The sequence below is a fragment of the Papio anubis genome, chromosome 2, assembly GCF_008728515.1.
Source record: "Papio anubis isolate 15944 chromosome 2, Panubis1.0, whole genome shotgun sequence".
NCBI lineage: Eukaryota > Metazoa > Chordata > Mammalia > Primates > Cercopithecidae > Papio > Papio anubis.
Window position 1 is genome coordinate 52,195,346 of NC_044977.1, and position 20,909 is coordinate 52,216,254.

The 20,909-nt window shown below is 44.3% G+C and overlaps 1 protein-coding gene across 4 annotated transcripts in view; it reads right to left on the bottom strand.

The window, feature by feature from the left end:
• Nucleotides 1-5,219: 5,219 nt before the first annotated feature.
• The window catches only part of LOC116273738 (tRNA-splicing endonuclease subunit Sen2-like), a 30,829-nt gene continuing 15,139 nt past the window's right edge, over nt 5,220-20,909 (bottom strand). For 2 of the 4 annotated variants that reach the window (XM_031663121.1, XM_031663120.1), the window contains 5 exons: nt 19,576-19,714; nt 9,165-9,201; nt 8,208-8,319; nt 6,417-6,506; nt 5,220-5,410 (listed from right to left, as the gene is read on the bottom strand). In XM_031663121.1, the coding sequence (XP_031518981.1) occupies nt 5,351-5,410; nt 6,417-6,506; nt 8,208-8,319; nt 9,165-9,201; nt 19,576-19,714 (438 nt within the window). In that variant the 3' untranslated portion in view covers nt 5,220-5,350. Of the gene's footprint in view, nt 5,411-6,416; nt 7,232-8,207; nt 8,320-9,164; nt 9,202-19,575; nt 19,715-20,909 lie in introns of those variants that run through there. The other 2 variants (XR_004182091.1, XM_031663122.1) reach the window with 2 other exon arrangements.

Genomic DNA, 20,909 nt, shown 5'->3' on the forward strand with positions numbered 1-20,909 from the left:
AAAGCTGCGCCTGTAACCCCTGGGCCACACTGCAGTGGTCAAGAGGACAACCCCAGCAAATGGAAAGGGACCAGCTGTACCTAGTACGTGCAGAAACTGGGTCAATACTTCGCCATTAGAGAAGAAAAAGGAGAAAATCAGGATTTGCTTTTATCAACATTCAAACACAGAAAGGTGGTAAACAATGAAAGTCAGCTAAAATAATTAAGAAATGCCTATTTCATGCTAATTTCCCTTAGGGGCTGCAGCTCTTTTCATTTATTTTCTTGGAGACAGGGTCTTTCTCTGTTGCCCAGGCTGGAGTCCGGAGGCACAATCACGGTTCACTGCAGCCTCAACCTCCTGGGCTCAGGCAATTTCCCCACCTCAGCCTTCCCAGTGGCTGGGACTACAGGTGCATACTACCACGCCCAGGTAATTTAAAAAATTATTGGCCGGGCGCGGTGGCTCAAGCCTGTAATCCCAGCACTTTGGGAGGCCGACACGGGCGGATCACGAGGTCAGGAGATCGAGACCATCCTGGCTAACACGGTGAAACCCCGTCTCTACTAAAAATACAAAAAACTAGCCGGGCGAGGTGGCGGGCGCTTGTAGTCCCAGCTACTCGGGAGGCTGAGGCGGGAGAATGGCACAAACCCGGGAGGCGGAGCTTGCAGTGAGCTGAGATCCGGCCACTGCACTCCAGCCCGGGCTACAGAGCAAAGACTCCGTCTCAAAAAAAAAAAAAAAAAAAATTATTTGTAAAGACAGGGTCTCATTATGTTGCCCAGGCTGTTCTCAAGTGATCCTCCCACTTAAGCCTCCCAAAGTGCTGAGATTCTCACCCCTTAATTTTCAAGAAAAGCTTTAGATGGTCCCCATTCTGTATTTTAGGGGGTGCTCTCCAATCTGGAGGTGACATTGGCAAAAGCTGGCCTCATATTTCTTCTCTCGTGCTTCAGCAGGCTACGAATTCCTTTTTTTTTTTGAGATGGAGTTTTGCTCTTGTTGCCCAGGCTGTAGTCAGTGGTGTGATCTCGGCTTACTGCAACCTCCACCTCCCGGGTTCAAGCGATTCTTCCTGAGTTGCTGTGATCACAGGCGCCCGCCACCACATCTGGCTAATTTTTTGTATTTTTAGTAGAGACGGCGCTTCACCATGGTGGCCATGCTGGTTTTTGAACTCCTGGCCTCAAGCAATCCACCTGTCTCGGCCTCCCAAAGTGCTAGGATTACAGGCATGAGCCACCGCGCCTGGCCCCCTCCTCTTAATAAGACCACATACCAATCTATAAAAAATTAGGTTTTGCCCCTAATAAAGGAAATCAGTTACTGATTTACACCAACAGATGGCAATGTTGCTCAGTCCGTAGAATTATGAACTGAGACTCCTTCTATCAAGTTTCCTTTATCACATCAGCTAAATGCTAACTGAAGCAGCAGGGAGACTCAGCACTGGCAGTAACTCTGTTCCCCAGATGACATCCCAAGTTTCTTCCCAGCACCTCCCGAGATGTGCTTCTTCACTCCACTGTTCAGCACTCCCCAGAGCACACATCTGGGACTTGATCAGTGTTCATGGGATGACCACCGGGATCCTTTTCACAGTAAGTGCCGAAGTGTTTCCTGTCTGAAAGACTAAAATGATCTATATGAAGGTAATTCTCCAAAGCCTCTACAGCATGCATGAATTACTCCTAGAACCAGGAAAACCTACCAGCCACTATTAAAACAAAAAACAAAAAGCAAAATTTAAAAAAACCTCCCAATGGCTGCATCTAGCCCCCTGTGTACAGCAGGTGCTTACTGCAGTATTGCCTCTCCTCCCAGTCTCCTCAGCTGTCTTTACTACTTTACCTCCAACTATTTTTCCATCACTTCCTTCCCCTCCACTGTCTCACCTACCAAGGCATAAAATAGGCTTTTCACTTCCTAGTGAAAATAAGGATGGCAATGCTTAACTTTGTCTGAAAGGGGAAAAGTACACCTATTGTGTGCCAGACCCTTTTGTATGTCATCTCATTTCATTTAGTCTGCAAAGCAAACTCAGGAGGTGGTAATTATCCTCATTTTACTGTTGAGGAAACCAAGGCTCAGAGTGATCAAGCAACATTCCTTTAGGTTACCACTGTTTTCCCAGTGGCGATTTGAAATGTGGACTCAAGTTTTCTGATTCTACTTTAGCAGAATGTGCCATTTAAAAGTTAGGAAAATCCCAGCACTTTGGGAGGCCAAGGCAGGCAGATCACCTGAGGTCAGGAGTTCCAGACCAGTCTGGCCAACATGGTGAAACCCTGTCTCTACTAAAAATACAAAAAGTAGCCGGACAGGGTGGCGGGCACCTGTAATTCCAGCTACTCGGGAGGCTGAGGCAGGAGAATCTCTTGAACTTGGGAGGTGGAGGTTGCAGTGAGCCAAGATCTCACCACTGCACTCTAGCCTGGGCAACAAGAGCAAAACTCTGTCTCACATACACACACAAAAAGTTAGGAAGAACATTTGCCTTTGAAATACTGTTTATGAAAATATAAAGACTCTAAAAATTTTAAATGACAGAAACTTTTCACTTAAAAGAGATCATACTTGCAATAAAAATATTGCCTCCTAGTTTAACCATTTTACAAATATGATTTTTACATCATGTAAAAAGCATCCCTATATTTCACAAAATTAGAGAGACTCAAATTTTCCAGTTTTAAGATCAACTTTAGAAATGGGCCTCGGTTATAGTGTTAGGGGAGTTAATATTCATGGGATGATTATTCAAGTTTGTAATGAGATTTTAAAAATTCAGTTCAGTTAGTAAAATTGTACATGGGAGGTGGGTGGTGGGAGGAGAGAAAATTTCTTTCTTTTTAATCCAAGTGCTTCTCCACAAGGGTGAAAATAAGAACCACATTCAAGTTAATAGAATTTTTTTCTTAAAAAATTATCAATTTAAAGTTATCAATAAGTAACAATGAAACTTCAGGTTTTTTTTTTTTGGATGGAGTCTCACTCTGTCCCCCAGGCTAGAGTGCAGTGGCGTGATCTGGGCTCACTGCAACCTCCACCTCCTAGGTTCAAGTGATTCTCCTGCCTCAGCCTCCTAAGAAGCTGGGATTACAGGCGCCACCACCACGCCCAGCTAATTTTTTTTTTTTTTTTTTTTTTTTGTATTTTTAATACAGACAGGGTTTCACCATGTTGGCCAGGCTGATCTCGAACTCCTGACCTGAAGTGATCCACCTACCCTGGCCTCCCAAAGCGCTGGGATTACAGTGCTTTTTGAGCTCTCCTTTACCCACACAACCACATGATTAGGTAAACAACATTAGCCACATGCTAGAAATAAGAAAACTGAAGTTATCAAGGCAAGTAAATTGCTCAGGGCACACTACCACAGGGAAGCAGAGCTGAGATTTGAAGCGTTCCTTTCTAGAAGGTTCATTTCACTACCCAGTTTTCAGAATTCTCTCTGGGGAATTAAAAGCCAAGCACCACACACTGCACCAAGGTTCTTACCCTTAGATTCATAGGTGGTCATCATGGAATCTTTCTGATGCTGTTTTCGAAATCACAGGCACAACCAGTAAGTAAGGGGGCCTCAGGCTGCACCCCATCCCTGAGGTAGAGGACTGTGTGGGAGCACAAAGCTGGCTCTGCCTGATATGGTGGGTGGCCTTCCTTGTTCACCACCACCACCACCAGACAACAGGGTTCTATTTCTGACTGCATGTAATTTTTAGGATAGTGCCATTTCAGCTGAGACACTGATCTCAGGTCCAGTCCTCCGTGTGCATGACTGGTAGTGATGCACACCTGCCAACATCTCTGAGCCTCAAACACCCCTCTGTGGGTCCCTCCTCCTGAATTCACAAGGCTGCTGCAGGGATAAATACACAGGCATCTGCCCCATCTCAACTCCCACTCTCCAAATGTTTGCTATTATGGTTTGCCAATTTGGATAGCCAATACCCCATACAACAAACATGTAAGGGCTTGCAGCAAAATCATTCAAGTAGTGTCTGGACCAGTTAAGAGAATATAGCTCAGGCTACTACCTTAGCTGGTCACCCTCTACCACCAAAGAGCAAGTATTTCCCCTTCCCATTCCCCCCTCCTCCTTTTTTTTTTTTTTTTTGCGACAGGGTCTTGCTCTATCGCTCAGGCTGGAGTGCAGTGGCATGATCTCCGCTCACTGCAACCTCTGCCTCCTGGGCTCAAACGATCCTCCCACCTTAGCCTCTTGAGTAGCTGGGATTACAGGCATGTGCTACGATGCTTGGCTAATTTTTGTTAGTAGAGAGGTTTCACCATGTTGCTCAGGCTGGTCTCAAACTCCTGGGCTCAAGCGATCCATGGGCCTTGACCTCCCAAGTGCTGGGATAATAGGTATGGGCCACCATGCCCAGCCACCCATCTCCCTTCTCTTGCCACCAAATGCCCTTAGGTAACTTAAGTCTTCATGACTTTCTCACCAATTACAAAAAGGCTTTATTATATTTTGCTAAATGTTAATTGCTTTCATTATGTCTCCAAACATTATTTCACCACTCATTTTTATAACAAGTTCAGTGAAGATATGCTTATATAATATTGTACAATATTGTTGTGTTCTGTAACACTCTTTTGGGAACAGCTTAGATGTAGGTAACAAGAGATGCCTGTGTATGAAAGTGCTTCATAAACTGTACTGTATAAATGTAAACTACTACCATTTTCAGGTAAAATCAGAGAATAAATGTCTCTGTTGTTGGAAGTGTCCTCTCAGGACTCATCTAGTCCAACCTCCGCAGTGACTGGATGAGGGCACAGACTGAGGCCAGAGGCACGAGGCTCGGGATTGGAGAGTTAGAGGCCAACGCAAGGACAGAATCTGCATTCCTAGCACAGGGATCTTTCTCCTCCCCTGTGTAATTTATCTTTAAAAACACTGATATGGCCGGGCGCGGTGGCTCAAGCCTGTAATCCCAGCACTTTGGGAGGCCGAGACGGGCGGATCACGAGGTCAGGAGATCGAGACCATCCTGGCTAACACGGTGAAACCCCGTCTCTACTAAAAAATACAAAAAACTAGCCGGGCGAAGTGGTGGGCGCCTGTGGTCCCAGCTACTCGGGAGGCTGAGGCAGGAGAATGGCGTGAACCCGGGAGGCAGAGCTTGCAGTGAGCTGAGATCCGGCCACTGCACTCCAGCCTGGGCGACAGAGCCAGACTCAGTCTCAAAAAAAAAAAAATAAATAAAAAATAAAAACACTGATACTTTTCTGGTGCTGGGAGCACCATGTCCTTTAAAATTTATAAATTAATGGATGATTACAACAAAAATAACTTTTTACCTAACTCTCAATAAATAGTTGTTGGTGAAATTAGAAATTTGAGGTTGAATTGTTAAAGATCGTCTTGGTCACTCCTCTCTCGTGAAGAAACCCATCGACTCAGAATCACCTCCTGAAACCAATTAAAAAAAAAGACCATTTCTTAAAACAGAAATGTAAGACCATTCCGGGTAGCTGACACCACAGCTACATTTCACAAAGAGCTGTCTATATGATGATACTGTTCCCATCTTTAAAACAGAAACATCTGGAGAAAATGAATGGAACAACATAAACCTTACAAGCATATAGTATCTACTTTCACCAGGCAAAGATTTTAAAGCTAAGCTTGCCTCTGCTGTGGTATTCTACCAGCACATTTCAGGAACAGGTGGGCTGGATGAAAGCTAGGATTTTACATTAGCGCTAGGTCTGTGATGGCATTGCTGTTACTGGGCCAGCTACTGAGAAGGGAGAAATGAGGCTGATGAGCATTTTATGAAAAATTAGCCTAGTGGAGATAAGTGGGACCAACTGAAGGCAGGAGGTGCTGGGGCCCTGGAGACCACAGGTCTGCAGGGGGCAGGGTGGTGTGAAAAGAAGAAAGGGCGATGAGTCCAAGAGAGGGTGACAACAATGACATACTGGATGTGGGGAGGAGCCAATGGCAACATTAAGGCTCTACACAGAGGGAGGGAGTGCAGAAACACGGACACACACTAGACGACTCGGCCAGACCAGAGAGAAACCAGCCAAGATGACAGGCGGCACCTCGGTTCAGTACAGAAGCCCAGAAGCAGGAGAGAGTCAACAGGGACACCTCTGGTCTCTGGGAATGAGACCTGTGAGAGGTCCTGGCCTGACCAGGGGGTCACAGGCCACCTGTGAGACAGCAGTTTCAGCTGAGTGATGCGGACATCACAGGTAAAAAAGTGGGGAATCAAGGAAGAGTGGAAGTCAGCATAGATTTTGTGTCCAATGGTTCAGTGGGGAAAAGGTGAGACTTACAGAGCCTGCCTGAGAAGGCTTTGTTACCAAGGCAAGACTGTATTCATGTATTTTCTTGGGACCACATGTTCCAGATACACTATGATGCACAGAATCTTTCGGATGACATGAATTTCTCTAGGTTTACTCACCTGAACTTTAATTCTTTTCATACATTCTGGTGACTCCATTTCCTTATCAGTCATAGTTGAGGGTTTAATCAAATAGCACAGCATAAGTTCCTATTGAGAAATGAAAAACCACTTCTGTATCCTACAAAATAATAGTACAAATTTGGATGTATCAGCAGGAAATGCAGGTGGTCTCCAGTCCCTCTCACTGTGCACTCCAAGTGGAAACTCACAGACACATCAGTTTCCTCCTGGGGACATCATAACTGGGATTTACGTTCTAAGTACCCGCCATTTAGTAATCACTGAACATGGCAAGAGTTATAAGCAGATACATTCATTATAAACACAGCATTAAGAATACTAAATATAGTAAGTCCTCACTTAATGTCCTTGATAGGTTCTTCGACACGGACGTTAAGTGAAACGACACTGATACGGTTTGGCTCTGTCCCCAACCAAATCTCATCTTGAATTGTAGCTCCCACAATCCCCACGTGCCATGGAGGGACCTCGTGGGAGGTGATTAGATTATGGGGGACGGTCCCCATGCTGTTCTTGTGATGACGAGTTCTCACGAGATCTGATGGTTTTGTAAGGAGCTTCCTCCTTCCCTCATCCTCTCATTCTTGCTCCTGCCACCCTTTGAAGAGGTGCCTTCCACCATGATTTTAAGCTTCCTGAGGCCTCCCCCGCCGTGTGGAACTGGGAACTGTGAGTCGATTAAACCTCTTTTCTTTATAAATTACCCAGTCTCAAGTATTTCTTTATAGCAGCATAAGAATGGACTAATACAGATGTATGGCAGGTCTTCAAATAAACTTCAACGTTGTGTTCTTATGATGAGAAGAAGAAATTGTTTTTTTATATGGTATTCGCCTAAAGTTGCAGTTTCCAAGAACATATCAACAATGTTAAGTGAGGACATACTAAGTATGCTACAAGTCCCCTAAAATGGGCATAAAAACACTAGAAACAGTATAGGCTCCCTAATTTTCTACAGTACCAAGCTAAAGCCTAGGCAACCTAACCTGCTCTAAAGGGCAGTCATCTCCAGCCCTGCAAGACCCTCCGGCCTCAGCCCCACCTCACCTCCAGCAGCATGAGCACGAAATTAGAGGGTATGTACAATTTGTTCTCAGCCAGCAAATCACTGAGTAATGAAAACACACACAGCTTTCTTTCTTGATAGTCCTTATGTGAGCTGAGTTCCTCCTATCTCTGATGGCAACAGAAAGGATACAGTGAAACACAAGCCAGGGAGCCAGAGAGCTGTGGGTTTGGATCCCGAGTCTGCACATGAGCTGTGTGATCTTGGATTACTCACTCAACAGCTCCAACCTTGGTTTCTCATCCTTGGGATGAGGATAACAACAGGGTGGGAAAGTGCTTAGCAATAAATATCAAGTCCCTTCCTCTCTAAGAGATCTGCAAACTTTCAATGTTTTGGCTCCTTTGTGAATATGTGTATGAGTGAATGTTAAATTGCAGTATAAAACAGGCCACATAGCAACGATACCCCTGGGAAGAGAGGCAATGCCTACTCAGATCAGATCACCATGGGAAACTTCAAAGCTCAGTCATTGGAGCTCAGCAGCAGTTGGGAGGGAGGGGACAATAAAATGTAACGTGAAGGGAGGACAACTTCTAGCGCAATAAGGGAAGGGTACAAATGACCCCTGCCAGCATGTCACTGGCAGGAATGTTATGAAGGTTCTACAGGTAACTTTTTTGATTCTACTACATGTAAGAAAAAAAAAAAAATTGAACCATTTAAGTGACACTCCAATGGCAAAGCTGATGTTGTGTTACCTTAGAGACATTAACAGAAACTCTGCTCAAGGCAGCCAGGGACTTCCAACTGAAAGGCCTGCGGAGACAGCCTTCAAAATGGTCATCAACTAGCTCGATAATGACAGAGTAACTGGAAAACACAGAAAAAGCATTTTAAAAGTAAGCATGAAATAAACCTGTTTTAAACGAATATTATTTGTGCTACCAAGAACAAAGATACAGAAAATAAAATTTACATCATCTGATTCTAAATTCCCCTAAACTGCTATTGAGAAAATATTAATGAAAAATTCATACTTTAAGTTACAAACTTTCAGGCTGATTCCAACACTTACTTACAGCAAAAACCAAACACGTATTTTTCCCAATGCGAAAGCTGTAAATTCACACAACTGTTTAGACACTAACTGATGTTTGTTTTGTTTTGTTTTTGAGACGGAGTTTTGCTCTGTCGCCTAGGCTGGAGTGCAGTGGTGTGATCTTGGCTCACAGAAACCTCCACCTCCCAGGTTCAAGCAATTCTCCGCCTCAGCCTCCTGAGTAGCTGAGATTACAGGTGCCCGCCACTATACCCAGATAATTTTTTTTGTATTTTTAGTAGAGATGGGGTTTCCCTATCTTGGTCAGATTGGTCTTGAACTCCTGACCTCATGATCCATCCACCTCGGCCTCCCAAAGTGCTGGGATTACAGGTGTGAGCCACTGCGCCCGGCCTAACTGATGTTAAGATGAACAATTACGGCACAGATTAACTCAATGTTTAACACTAGAACATATAGTATCATAAACTATATATCATCTTATATATAGTATAATGACATTAGTGTGTAAGGCATGAACATATAGTATCTATTCCTATCAGGCCAGGAAGAACATGACTTTTGTTCCTATGGCACCAAAAAATTAGAGGCCAGAAATTCCTTGTGTCCCTTGTGTCCCTTTAACCCATCAATTTATTTAAAAATCACTCCAAACCTTGCATGGTAAAATGGAGGGCCTTTCCGATACAGTACTGCAAAGAAGAAAGAAAAAAAAGAAGTATAACCACTCAAAATAACAAGAGAGGAATAAGACTCAATAAAAAGCTTGCTTTATTAATTTTTTTCTTTTCCAAAAGGAGGCAAATATTCAATTACCTATATGTAGATAGATAAATCTGCAATATGCCTTGGGGTCTATTTTTTCAGACAGGGTCTTGCTCTGTCACCCAGGCTGGAGTGCAGTGGCATGATCATGGCTCACTGCAGACTTGACCTCTTGGGCTCAAGCAATCCTCCTCACTCAGCCTCCTGAGTTGCCAAGACTACAGGCGTGCACCACCACACCCAACTAATTAAAACATTTTTTTTTAGCAACAGCATCCCCCTATGTTGCCCAGGCTGGTCTTAAATTCCAGTGCTTGAGTGATCGTCCTGCCTCAGCCTCCCAAAGTGCTGCGATTACAGGTGTGAGCTATCACACCCAGCCCCTGTCATCTATTTTTAAAATCCAAACTTATTTTCCTGAAACAAAGTGCAATTAGTAAAGAAATCTGTTGCCAAGAGCCTAACACCTCATCCCACCCTACAAATAAATTCCAAAGTCAAAGTACAGGCAATCTTGCCTTGCTTCCTGTCTTACACTCTCCAGAGTGAGTGTGAATCATACTGAGTGTAAAATTCATAGAACGTGCATCAATATTTTGTTATTTATTTGAGATCAATGTAATGCAGTGTCTGACTCGCTACTCTGGCCAGCTACTGTGACAGGGGTTGGTAAAAGAGAGGAGTAAGACTCATGCCTATTTTGAAGAAATTCAAAGTCAAGTGATAGAAGTCACAATCATACATTCCACTCAAGTATCAGTTTGTTCCACTATTGAGGACCTGAAGGAGATGGGGGAATTCAGTCTGTGGAGTTCGAGAGCCACTCAGTGAAGGAGCCTGGGGCCAGGGACTCTGCCACATAGACTCTGGAATCTGGCAGGGAACCCTTCAGAGGCACATGGTCTGTGGCAGGTACTGGCTAACTGTTCATCAAATCCACTTATCTCTCCCCCAGGTACATGGCCAGACCACAGCTCTCAGTCAGTCTCCTGTGCAGTTAGGTATGGCCAAGTGTTGTGTGACACTTCCAGGCTGACCCGTAAAACCCTCCCTTATACAAACCCTCTCTGTGTCTCTTTCTTTCTGAGGGTGACTTTTTTTTTTTAAACTTTTTTTTTTTTTTTTTGAGACAGAGTCTCGCTCTGTCGCCCAGGCTGGAGTGCAGTGGCGCACAGTCTCTGCTCACTGCAAGCTCCGCCTCCTGGGTTCACGCCATTCTCCTGCCTCAGCCTCCCAAGTAGCTGGGACTACAGGTGCCTGCCACCATGCCCAGCTAATTTTTTGTATTTTTTTTAGTAGAGACGGGGTTTCACCATGTTAGCCAGGATGGTCTCGATCTCCTGACCTTGTGATCCGCCCGCCTCGGCCTCCCAAAGTGCTGGGATTACAGGCGTGAGCCACCGCGCCTGGCCTGAAGGTGACTTTGGAAGCTGTGTGCTGAAGACTGGGAGCCACCAGGAAGCAGCTCCTAAAGCATCTTTTGGAGTTGATTGGGCCGCCAATCAGAGACAGCCGTGTTGGATTTCACATGAACAAAAATGAACTCTATTGTTAAGCCCCTGAGACTTGGGGTTTCTACGCAACTACAGCTATGGGAATTGCCATAACGAACACAATTACATCTGTAAGCTGTTAGCTGTCCTCTGTGCTAAAACCAGCACAGGAAAGTTCAAGGAAAAGTTTTGTTTCCCTTGAGGAATGGATATAATTTTCCTTTTTGGACAGATCAATCCTGTAATCATGTTTCTCTTTGGCTCAGGAAGCTCAGAGTCAAATTTGTAGCATGACTTTAGTAACCATATAGGACCCCAAGGGCAACACAGTAACCCTTCACTTAGTCTTGTTTCACATCTACATTTTCCATGGTCACGTTTCCTTTCTGTATTTCCTATTTAAGTTGTATTTAAAGTACTCGGCAAGTCAGCTCAAATTCACTGCGGCACAAATCTAAGTAAATATCCAAACATACAATTCTCAACTTTTTGAGATGGAGTGTACTGGAAAGAAACCATGTACTGGAATGAAAGTGAACTCAGGAGTTTTGTTCCCTGCCCAATCTTTGCCTCCTCAAGTTGTGTGCCTTTAAGCAAGTTATTAACTTCTCTGAGCCTTGGTTTCCAAAATCCTAAAATGAAGACATCAAGGGAAATTGAGATCTTTTCTAGTCCTCAAACGCCATTACCTGTAATCAAACACACATCATTAATCCAATATGCACCTGGAGCATTACAGAGCTTGAAAGTAGCTCACACCCACAAAGCAAGTAATTTCTGACGACAGACTCCGACACAGCACAGCTTAGTTTAAGCAAGAACACCGGCAGTAGACGGACCCAAGGTCAAGTCAGCAGTGCCAAGACTATGGGACAACTCTGCATGTCAATTTCGTTATAAAAAATGGAGGTTATGCTGAAGACAGAAGTATTAGCACAGTGTATGGCATAAAGTAAGTATCACAAAGTTACCTATGCTAGTAACAATTACAGTCTGTGTGGATTAATGACGAGGATACATTCTAAGATATGAGTCCTTAGGCAATTTCATTGTTGTGTAAACATGGTAGAGTGTACTTACACAAACCTAGATGGTACAGCCCACCACACACATAGGCTATGTGGTATCACTTATTGCTTCTAGGCTACAAACCTGTTCAGCATGTGATTGTGCTCAATCTGTAGACAATTATAACACAATGGTTAAGTATCTGTGTATCTAAACATAGAAATGGTACAGTAAAAATACGTTATAAAAGCTAAAACCCGTACACCTGTATAGGGGACTTACGAATGCAGCCTGCAGGTCTGGAAGTTGCTCTGGGTGAGTGAGTGGTGAGTGAATGTGAAGGTCTAGGACAGTACTGTGTGCTAATGAACACTTTATAAACACTGTACACTTAACCTGCACTAAAGTTATTTAAATTTTTTTTCTTTCTGTCTTTAGGATTTTTTTTTTTTTTTTTTAAACATATATATAGAGACATGGTCTACCTATGTTGCCCAGGCTGGTCTTGAACTCCTGGGCTCAAAGGATCCTCTTGCCTTGTCCTCCCAAAGTGCTGGGATTACAGGGGTGAGCTGCCACGCCTGGTATCCTTTTTCAATAATAAATTAACCTGGCTGGGTGCAGGTCAACAAACAATGAACCATGATGGATATGACCATGGTCCCATTAGATTATAGCAGAGCTGAAAAATCCCTATCACCTAATGACATCGTAGCCATCGTGCTGTCATAGTGCAACACATTATCTGCATGTTTGTGGTGATGCTGGTGTGAACAAACCTACTGCACTGCCATTTGTATAAAAGTTATTTGACCGGCCAGGCGTGGTGGCTCATGCCTGTAATCCCAGCACTTTGGGAGGCCAAGGCAGGTGGATCACGAGGTCAGGAGATTGAGAGCATCCTGGCTAACGTGGTGAAACCCCGTCTCTACTAAAAAATATTAAAAAATTAGCCAGGCATAGTGGCGGGCACCTGTAGTCCCAGCTACTCCGGAGGCTGAGGCAGGAGAATGGTGTGAACCCAGGAGGTGGAGCTTGCAGTGAGCAGATTGTGCCACTGCACTCCAGCCCGGACGACAGAGCGAGATTCCGTCTACCAACAAAAAAAAAAAAAAAAAAAAAAGTTATTTGACCAAAATGTTAGGCAGCACATGACTGGATGATGGTGGTAGTGTACTCAGGGGGAAAAATGAAATTGTTTTACAAAAATACCTGAAAGATGAAAGCATAAGTAGTCTGAGAAATACTAGGCATTTAAAAAAAGATCTGAGGGCCGGACACAGTGGCTCACACCTGTAATTCCTGCATTTTGGGAGGCTGAGGTGGGTGGATCACTTGAGGCCAGGAGTTCCAGACCAGCCTGCCAACATGGTGAAACCCCATTTCTACTAAAAACACACACACAAAAAAAATTAGCTGGGCATGGTAATGCACTCCTGTAGTCCCAGCTACTTAGGAGGCTGAAGTGGGAGGATCATTTTAAACCTGGGAGGTTGAGGCTGCGGTGAGCTGTGATTGTGCCACTGCACTCCAGTCTGGCGGACAGAGTGAGACCTTGTTTCAAAAACTACATAAATAAATAAAAGTAAATATAAGGTCTGAAAGAACAGGGAATATAAAAGGAAAGCTCTTTCTTACAGAAGACCGCCAGATGGAGGTGTGGAATGAAAAACAGCTACTTACGGTATCACTCCACAAATGACTTGTTTTTTACAAAAGGAAAACTGTAATTATATGACAGACATTGACAACGGCCACCATCAAACTTAGCATCACCACAGCAGGAAAACCTGACTTCAAGCACTTCCTGACACACTCCAATAAGCACACACATCACCTATGTGTGCCAAGAGAACCTGAGCTTGAGTCTGATCATCAGGAACAATCAGACATACAGAGAATGGGGAACATCCTAAAAGACATCGAAAAAAGTAACGTCATGACAAACAAAACAAGAAGTTAGAGTGACTGTGTCAGATTGAAAGAAGCTGGGCACAGTGGCTCATGCCTGTAATCACAGCACTTCAGGAGGCTGAGACGGGTGGATAACCTGAGACCAGGAGTTCGAGACCAGCCTGGCAAACATGGCGAAACCCCGTCTCTACTAAAAATACAAACGTTAGCCCAAGCACGGTGGCAAGCACCTGTAATCCTAGCTACTTAGGAGGCCGGGATTCGCCTGAACCCGGGAGGCAGAGGTTGCAGTGAGCGGAGATCGTGCCACTGCACTCCAGCCTGAGCGACAGAGCAAGACTCTGTCTCAAGAAAAGAAAAAAAAGAGAGAACAGAGATTGCAGTGGGTTTAACGGCAGCTCCCAGAAAGATATGTTCATGTCCTAATCCCTGACTTGTGAATGTGACCTGGAATGTGGAATGTGACTTGGAAGAAGAGTCTTTGCAGATGTAACTAAGCTTAGAATTTTGAGATGAGATCATCCTGAATTAGCTGGATGGCCCCTAAATCCAATGGCAAGTGTCCTTATAAGAGAAAGGGGATTTCACAGACAGACACGGTAGAGACTGGAGGAATGCAGTCACCAGCCACAAAATGCCTGGGGCCACCAGAATCTAGAAGAGACAAGGAATGGATTCTCTCCTAGAGCCTTTGGAGGGAGCCTGACCCTGCTGACACCTTGATTTTAGACTTCTGGCCTCTAGAACTGTGAGAGAATGAATCTCTGTTGCTTTTAAGTCACCCAGTTTGTGGTAATGTCTTATGAGCCCTAGGAAACTAAAAGGAAGATATAATAATCAAATGCGACTGTATCGAAAAAATCTAAGCCAGGGGCCTGCATGGTGGCTCATGCCTGTAATCCTACACTTTGGGAAGCCAGGCAGGAGGATGGCTTGAGCCCAGGAGTTCGAGACCAGCTTGGGCAACATACAGAGACCCCATCTCTATAAAAATTACAACCAAAATAGCCACAAAAGACATTACAAGGACAACAGGAAAAATTTAAGTATAGACTGGACACTTAGATGATATTAAGTAATTCTAATTTTTCTCAGGCATTATATGGTATGTAGGAGAATGTCTGTATTCTTTGGAGGTACACATGAAAAATACTTATGGATTAATATGGATTAATCACGTAAATGTAAAGGATATTAACAAAAATATATCAAAATTTGACTAGAAAAACAAGCCAGGGGTCGGGCGCGGTGGCTCAAGCCTGTAACCCCAGCACTTTGGGAGGCCGAGATGGGCGGATCACGAGGTCAGGAGATTGAGACCATCCTGGCTAACACGGTGAAACCCCGTCTCTACTAAAAAATACAAAAAAAACCTAGCCGGACAAGGTGGCGGGCGCCTGTAGTCCCAGCTACTCGGGAGGCTGAGGCAGGAGAATGGCATAAACCCGGGAGGCGGAGCTTGCAGTGAGCTGAGATCCGGCCACTGCACTCCAGCCTGGGCGACAGAGCGAGACTCCGAAAAAAAAAAAAAAAAAGAAAAAGAAAAACAAGCCAGGAAGTGGCTTAGAAAAGAATCAAAGGCCCTGGTGCTGTGGCTCATGCCTGTAATTCCAGCACTTTGGGAGGCCAAGGCAGGCGGATCACTTGAGGTTAGGAGTTCAAAACAAGCCTGGTCAACATAGCGAAACCCTGTCTCTACTAAAAATACAGAAATTAGCTGGGTGTGGTAGTGTGTGCCTGTAATCCCAGCTACTTGGGAGGCTGAGGCAGGAGAATGGTTTGAACCTGGGAGGCAGAGGTTGTGGTGAGAAGAGATCGAGATCGCGCCACTGCACTCCAGCCTGGGCAACAAAGTGAGACTTTGTCTCAAACAAACAAACAAAAAAAAAATAAAGAGGAAGACGGGAAGAAGACACATCTCCTTGTTCTGCGACAAATAGAAAGCTATTCTGTTGACCTCCATTCTCGGACAGAACTGTCAGACTCTGGGATGGATGTCACGACAGGTCATGGTTCCTTCTGGGTCTGGTAATTCTATAACTGCTAGCTTTCAATGACTCCCACCATTCCATTTCTGTGCTGGGACTTCTAATTTGCAGAAAGCTCAGAAATCATACTTATCAGTCAATGCAAATCCCCAACTAGGGTTGGCTGGGAAGGAGGCTTAGGAGTAACCAGACCTTTGGGTCACACCAAATCAAATCAAACCATAACTGTCTACATAAGACAATATAAATCCTGCGTTAGTTTTTGGCTTCTTAGCAGGCAACGTGACTTAGGCATGGTAGGAGGACAAACCCACAGAGCCCTAATCTGTGTACTTAACGAGCTGTTAAGTACTCTGGCAACTTACCTAACCCTTCTAAACCTCAAACCCCTCTGCTACAAAAGGAAGCTACTACTACAGACCTCACAGGAGTGTGAAGATTAAATAAGACAAGAGAAGAAAACACCAAGGCAAGGTGCCTGGCTGGCCCTAGGAGCCGGCAGCCAGGGGAGCTGCTCAGTGGGGAGTGTAAGGAAAGGTTCCCTCTTGGCTCCTGTCCTGGCTCCCCCAGTAGGCGATCAAGGTCAACCAGCTTGGCAGCTGCACTTGATTTGAGACCCGTATTACCTCTCCCAAATACTGCTCCTGGAATGAAATTTGATAGACAAGATTTATTCAAGGGAAAAGTTTCCCTGATAAGATGTGAATTTCATAATGGTCTTATATTACGAGTCACTACCTCTCTAAGGAAAAACAATTGTTAAGAGTTTAGCCTATGTTGGCAGTTCTAGGCTTCATGTGATTAGGTCACTGGCCTCCAAAATTAAAATAATATTGTTAAAAAGCAGCAGGAACTGTGCAGCCATGCCTGAAGAAGAGGCAGAGTTTAGGAAGCCGCTCCTCATATCCCAGGCTAGCACTGCTCGAGAACCTTTCCTTACACAGCGAAATGTGAAGACACTTTTAACACTGATGCTGGCCCAGTCCGACTCTGTGTGAGTCAGAGACCTGGTCCCACATTGATTGTACAAGGAATTAGAAACAGATGATATATCCCAGTGGAGGCAAAGGCCTCCAGGGGAGTTGTAAACTGAGCAGTTTATCTTTTTTATTTTCAAAATTCTATCTATCTGTCCATCCATCTATTCATCTGTCCAACCATCCTTATAAGGCAGAATATCTTTGAGGAAGTTTTCTCCATGCATCATCCAAAGTATAACTTGATCATTAAAATAAAGTTGCAGGCAAAAGCGCCACAGTATGAGATTAAGAACATTAATAAAATAGAACAATTATAACAATATACTGTAATGAAAGTTATGGGAATCTGATCTCTCAAAATATCTTAATTTTTATTTTTATTTTTTAAGAGAGTCTTACTCTGTTGTGCAGGCTGGAGTGCAGTGGTGTGATCTCGGCTCACTGCAACCTCTGCCTCCCAAGTTCAAGAGATTCTTGTGCCTCAGCCTCCCAAGTAGCTGGGATTACAGGCATGTACTACCACACCCGGCTAATTTCTGTATTTTTACTAGAGATAGGCTTTCACCACGCTGGCCAGGCTGGTCTCAAACTCCTGACCTCAGGTGACCCACCTGCTCAGCCTCCCAAAGTGCTGAGATTCCAGGCATGAGCCACTGTGCCCAGTAGATAGCTGAATCTTTTGGACTACAGTTGACCTTGGGTAGCTTTGACTCTGCTTTTTCTTACAGTGCTTATCTGTTCCTGAAACTACGTCATGTAGTTACTTGCTTGTGTGTCCCCCCTCCAATCCCCCTAGAATGTAAACTCCATGAAGGCAGCTCTGTTTGTCTTATTCGCGTTTGTATTCTTGATGCCTCAAACAGTACCTGGCCCACAGCAGACCCTTAGTCATTATCTGCTGAATGAGGAACTCACCTGGTCCAGACCCTCACTTTAAGATAGGGGATGCAACGGAATACTATGCAGCCACAAAAATGGACAAGATTGTGTCTTTTGTGAGAACATGGATGGAGCTCGAGGCTATTTTTTTTTTTTTTTTTTTGAGACTGAGTCTGGCTCTGTCGCCCAGGCTGGAGTGCAGTGGCCGGATCTCAGCTCACTGCAAGCTCCGCCTCCCGGGTTTACGCCATTCTCCTGCCTCAGCCTCCGGAGTAGCTGGGACCACAGGCGCCCGCCACCTCGCCCGGCTAGTTTTTTGTATTTTTTAGTAGAGACGGGGTTTCACCGTGTTAGCCAGGATGGTCTCGATCTCCTGACCTTGTGATCCGCCCGTCTCAGCCTCCCAAAGTGCTGGGATTACAGGCTTGAGCCACCGCGCCCGGCAAGGCTATTATCTTTAGCAAACTAACCCAGGAACAGACAACCAAATACCGCATATTCTTACTTGTAAGTGGGAACTAAATGAAGAGAATTTATGAACACAAAGAAGGGAACAACAGACTCTGGGGTCTACTTGAGGGTGAAGGGTGGGAGGAGGGAGAGGATCAGAAAAAATAACTACTGGATACTAGGCTTAGCACCTGGGTGATCAAATAATCTGTACAACAAACCCCTGTCACATGAGTTTACCTATATAACAAACTTTCACATGTACCCTTGAACCTAATTTTTTTTTTTTTTGGAGTCTCCCTCTGTCACCCAGGCTGGAGTGCAGTGGCATGATCTCAGCTCACTACAACCTCTGCCTCCCGGGATCAAGCAATTTTTCTGCCTCAGCCTTCCAAATAGCTGGGATTACAGGTGCCTGCTACCACGCCCAGCCAGCTAATTTTTGTATTTTTAGTATCAACAGGGTTTCATCATGTTGGTCAAGCTGGTCTCAAACTCCTGACCTCAAGTGATCTGCCTGCCTCGGCCTCCCAAAGTGCTGGGATTACAGGCGTGAGCCACTGCACCTGGCCCTAAATGTAAAGTTAAAAAAATTAAGTAAATAAAGTATTGATTTAATTAAAAAAAAAAAAAAAAGATCAAGGGAGGCAGTACTGTTAGACATTTCTAAAAGCCTGGGCTCCAGAATTCAAAGCCCAGTTCTGCAAGTTACCGGCCCTGGAAACTATTATGGGCAATGACCTACTTTTTCTAAACTGTAGTCTCCCTATCAGAAAATGAAGACAATAAGAGTCTCCACTGCATAGGACTGCTATAAGGATTAAACAAGATGATGGATGTAAAATACTTAGTAAAATGCTTGGCACATGGCAAGTGCTCAATGATGGCTGCGGCGATTATTACAATTATATGACTGTTCTCACTCGGCAGATGAGGCCACTGAGGCCTGGGGATAAGGGACTCTCCCAAATTACCCAGTCTCATGGCTAGTGAGACGTGGGGGTGGGTGCTATAGAATGCTTTTCTTTTTTTTTTTCTTTTGAGACAGAGTCTCACTCTGTTGCCCAGGCTGGAGTGCAGTGGGGCGATCTTGGCTCACTGCAAGCTCTGCCTCCCAGGTTCATGCCATTCTCCTGCCTCAGCCTCCAGAGCAGCTGGGACTATAGGCGCCTGCCACCATGCCTGGTTAATTTTTTATATTTTTTAGTAGAGATGGGGTTTCACCGTGTTAGTCAGGATGGTCTCTATCTCCTGACCTCGTGATCCACCCGACTCGGCCTCCCAAAGTGCTGGGATTATAGGCGTGAGCCACCGTGCCCAGTCACAACACTTTTCTAAGATTACAGAGCAAACAAGAGGGAAGGCCTGAAATGGGGTTGCAAGCTTCTACTCCTAGGCTTTCTCCCTAGACTGCCTTTTCTCTTTTTGCACTTACCCTTACCCCAATCCAAATATCCAATAATCTTATCTAAACCCAAAGGATGCCTTCTTAGAAAACATCGTCAACAGCACACATGACCAATTTGATGTTCTAGGGCAAATCTGATATAAACTCCATTCTCACACACGCCACACGAAGAATTACTTACATAAATCTGTCCCGTACTTGAGTCCCACTTTGGGCACCCAGCCCTTGCTTCGAAAGTAATGGTAGGCCATGTAGGTGGTTCTGAACGTGGGCTGAACTACAGTGAAAGCTTTCCAGAGTTTCACTATCGTTAAAGGCTCCTAAAGTTATTTACAAAAAACAAAAAGCATTACTGTGTATGCATTCTCCCTCCGTTCAGCCAGAGCGTCAACATCTATACTAAGTGTGGAGCTGAAGCAGCGAATAAAACGCATTTCCCCCCGCACAGCAATTTATTTTATTTTATTTTTGAGACAGAGTCTCGCTCTGTCACCCAGGCTGGAGTGCAGTGGCGCGATCTCGGCTCACTCCCAGTAGAGCAATTTAGCAAGAAGGTCTGGCCCTGCACTGTCCAGTGAGGCAGCTGCCAGCCATACACACCTAGTCTGAACTGAGAGGGGCTCTAAGTGTAAAATACACACTGACTTCCTACTTAGTATGAAAAAAAAAAAATAGGGAATATAAACTATTTCAATAACTTTGAATAAGTTGGGTTAAATAAACTGTGTAATATTGTATTAAAATTCCACCTGCTTTTTAAAAAACATTTTTAATGTGGCTACCAGAAAATCTGAAATTATATACACATGGCTCCCATCTGAGGCTCTCAATGTCCTTCTATTGCACAACACTGCTCCAGAGGACTTAGAAAAGGCAGCATTTGAGCACGAGAAGTAGTGAGGGAAAGGGGCTGGACGGGGGGTGGTGGTGTGCCGGGATGGACATTCCAGGCAGAGGAACCAGCACATGCAGGGGGCTCACTGTAACAAGCCCACCAAGGCTGGAGGGCAGTGCCTGACAACATTTCACAGATCTTTAACAAGTAGCTACTCTATGTCAGATCACGTTCAGAAGAACAAAAAATAATTTTATAGTAAAACTTAAAAAAAAAAAAATCCAAAATTTAGTGTTTGAAACTAGAGAATTTATCTGATGGCACAAATTAATAATTAACTGCTTATAAGACAACTTTGTTTTTAATGTGGGAGTCAAAGAGAATGAGAATGGTTTGGTCTAGAGAATATTCTGATGTATCATTACCAAAAATACAATGACAACAAAATAACTAGGTAAGTTTGGAAATTTTTTGCTTCATTTCAGTAGTTACTGAAACAATCAATTTTTCAGCTGATTTAAGGCTCAGTCACTCAGTGAGACTAGCTCAGTTTGTCCCAGCCTAAGATTATAATACAATAGGCTAGAGTTTTTTTTGCAGTTGTTCCTAATGCAAAAATTCCATACCTGTGTGACCTTGTGACCCCACTGCGAGTAAACACTCAACCCCCTCTTCTAACA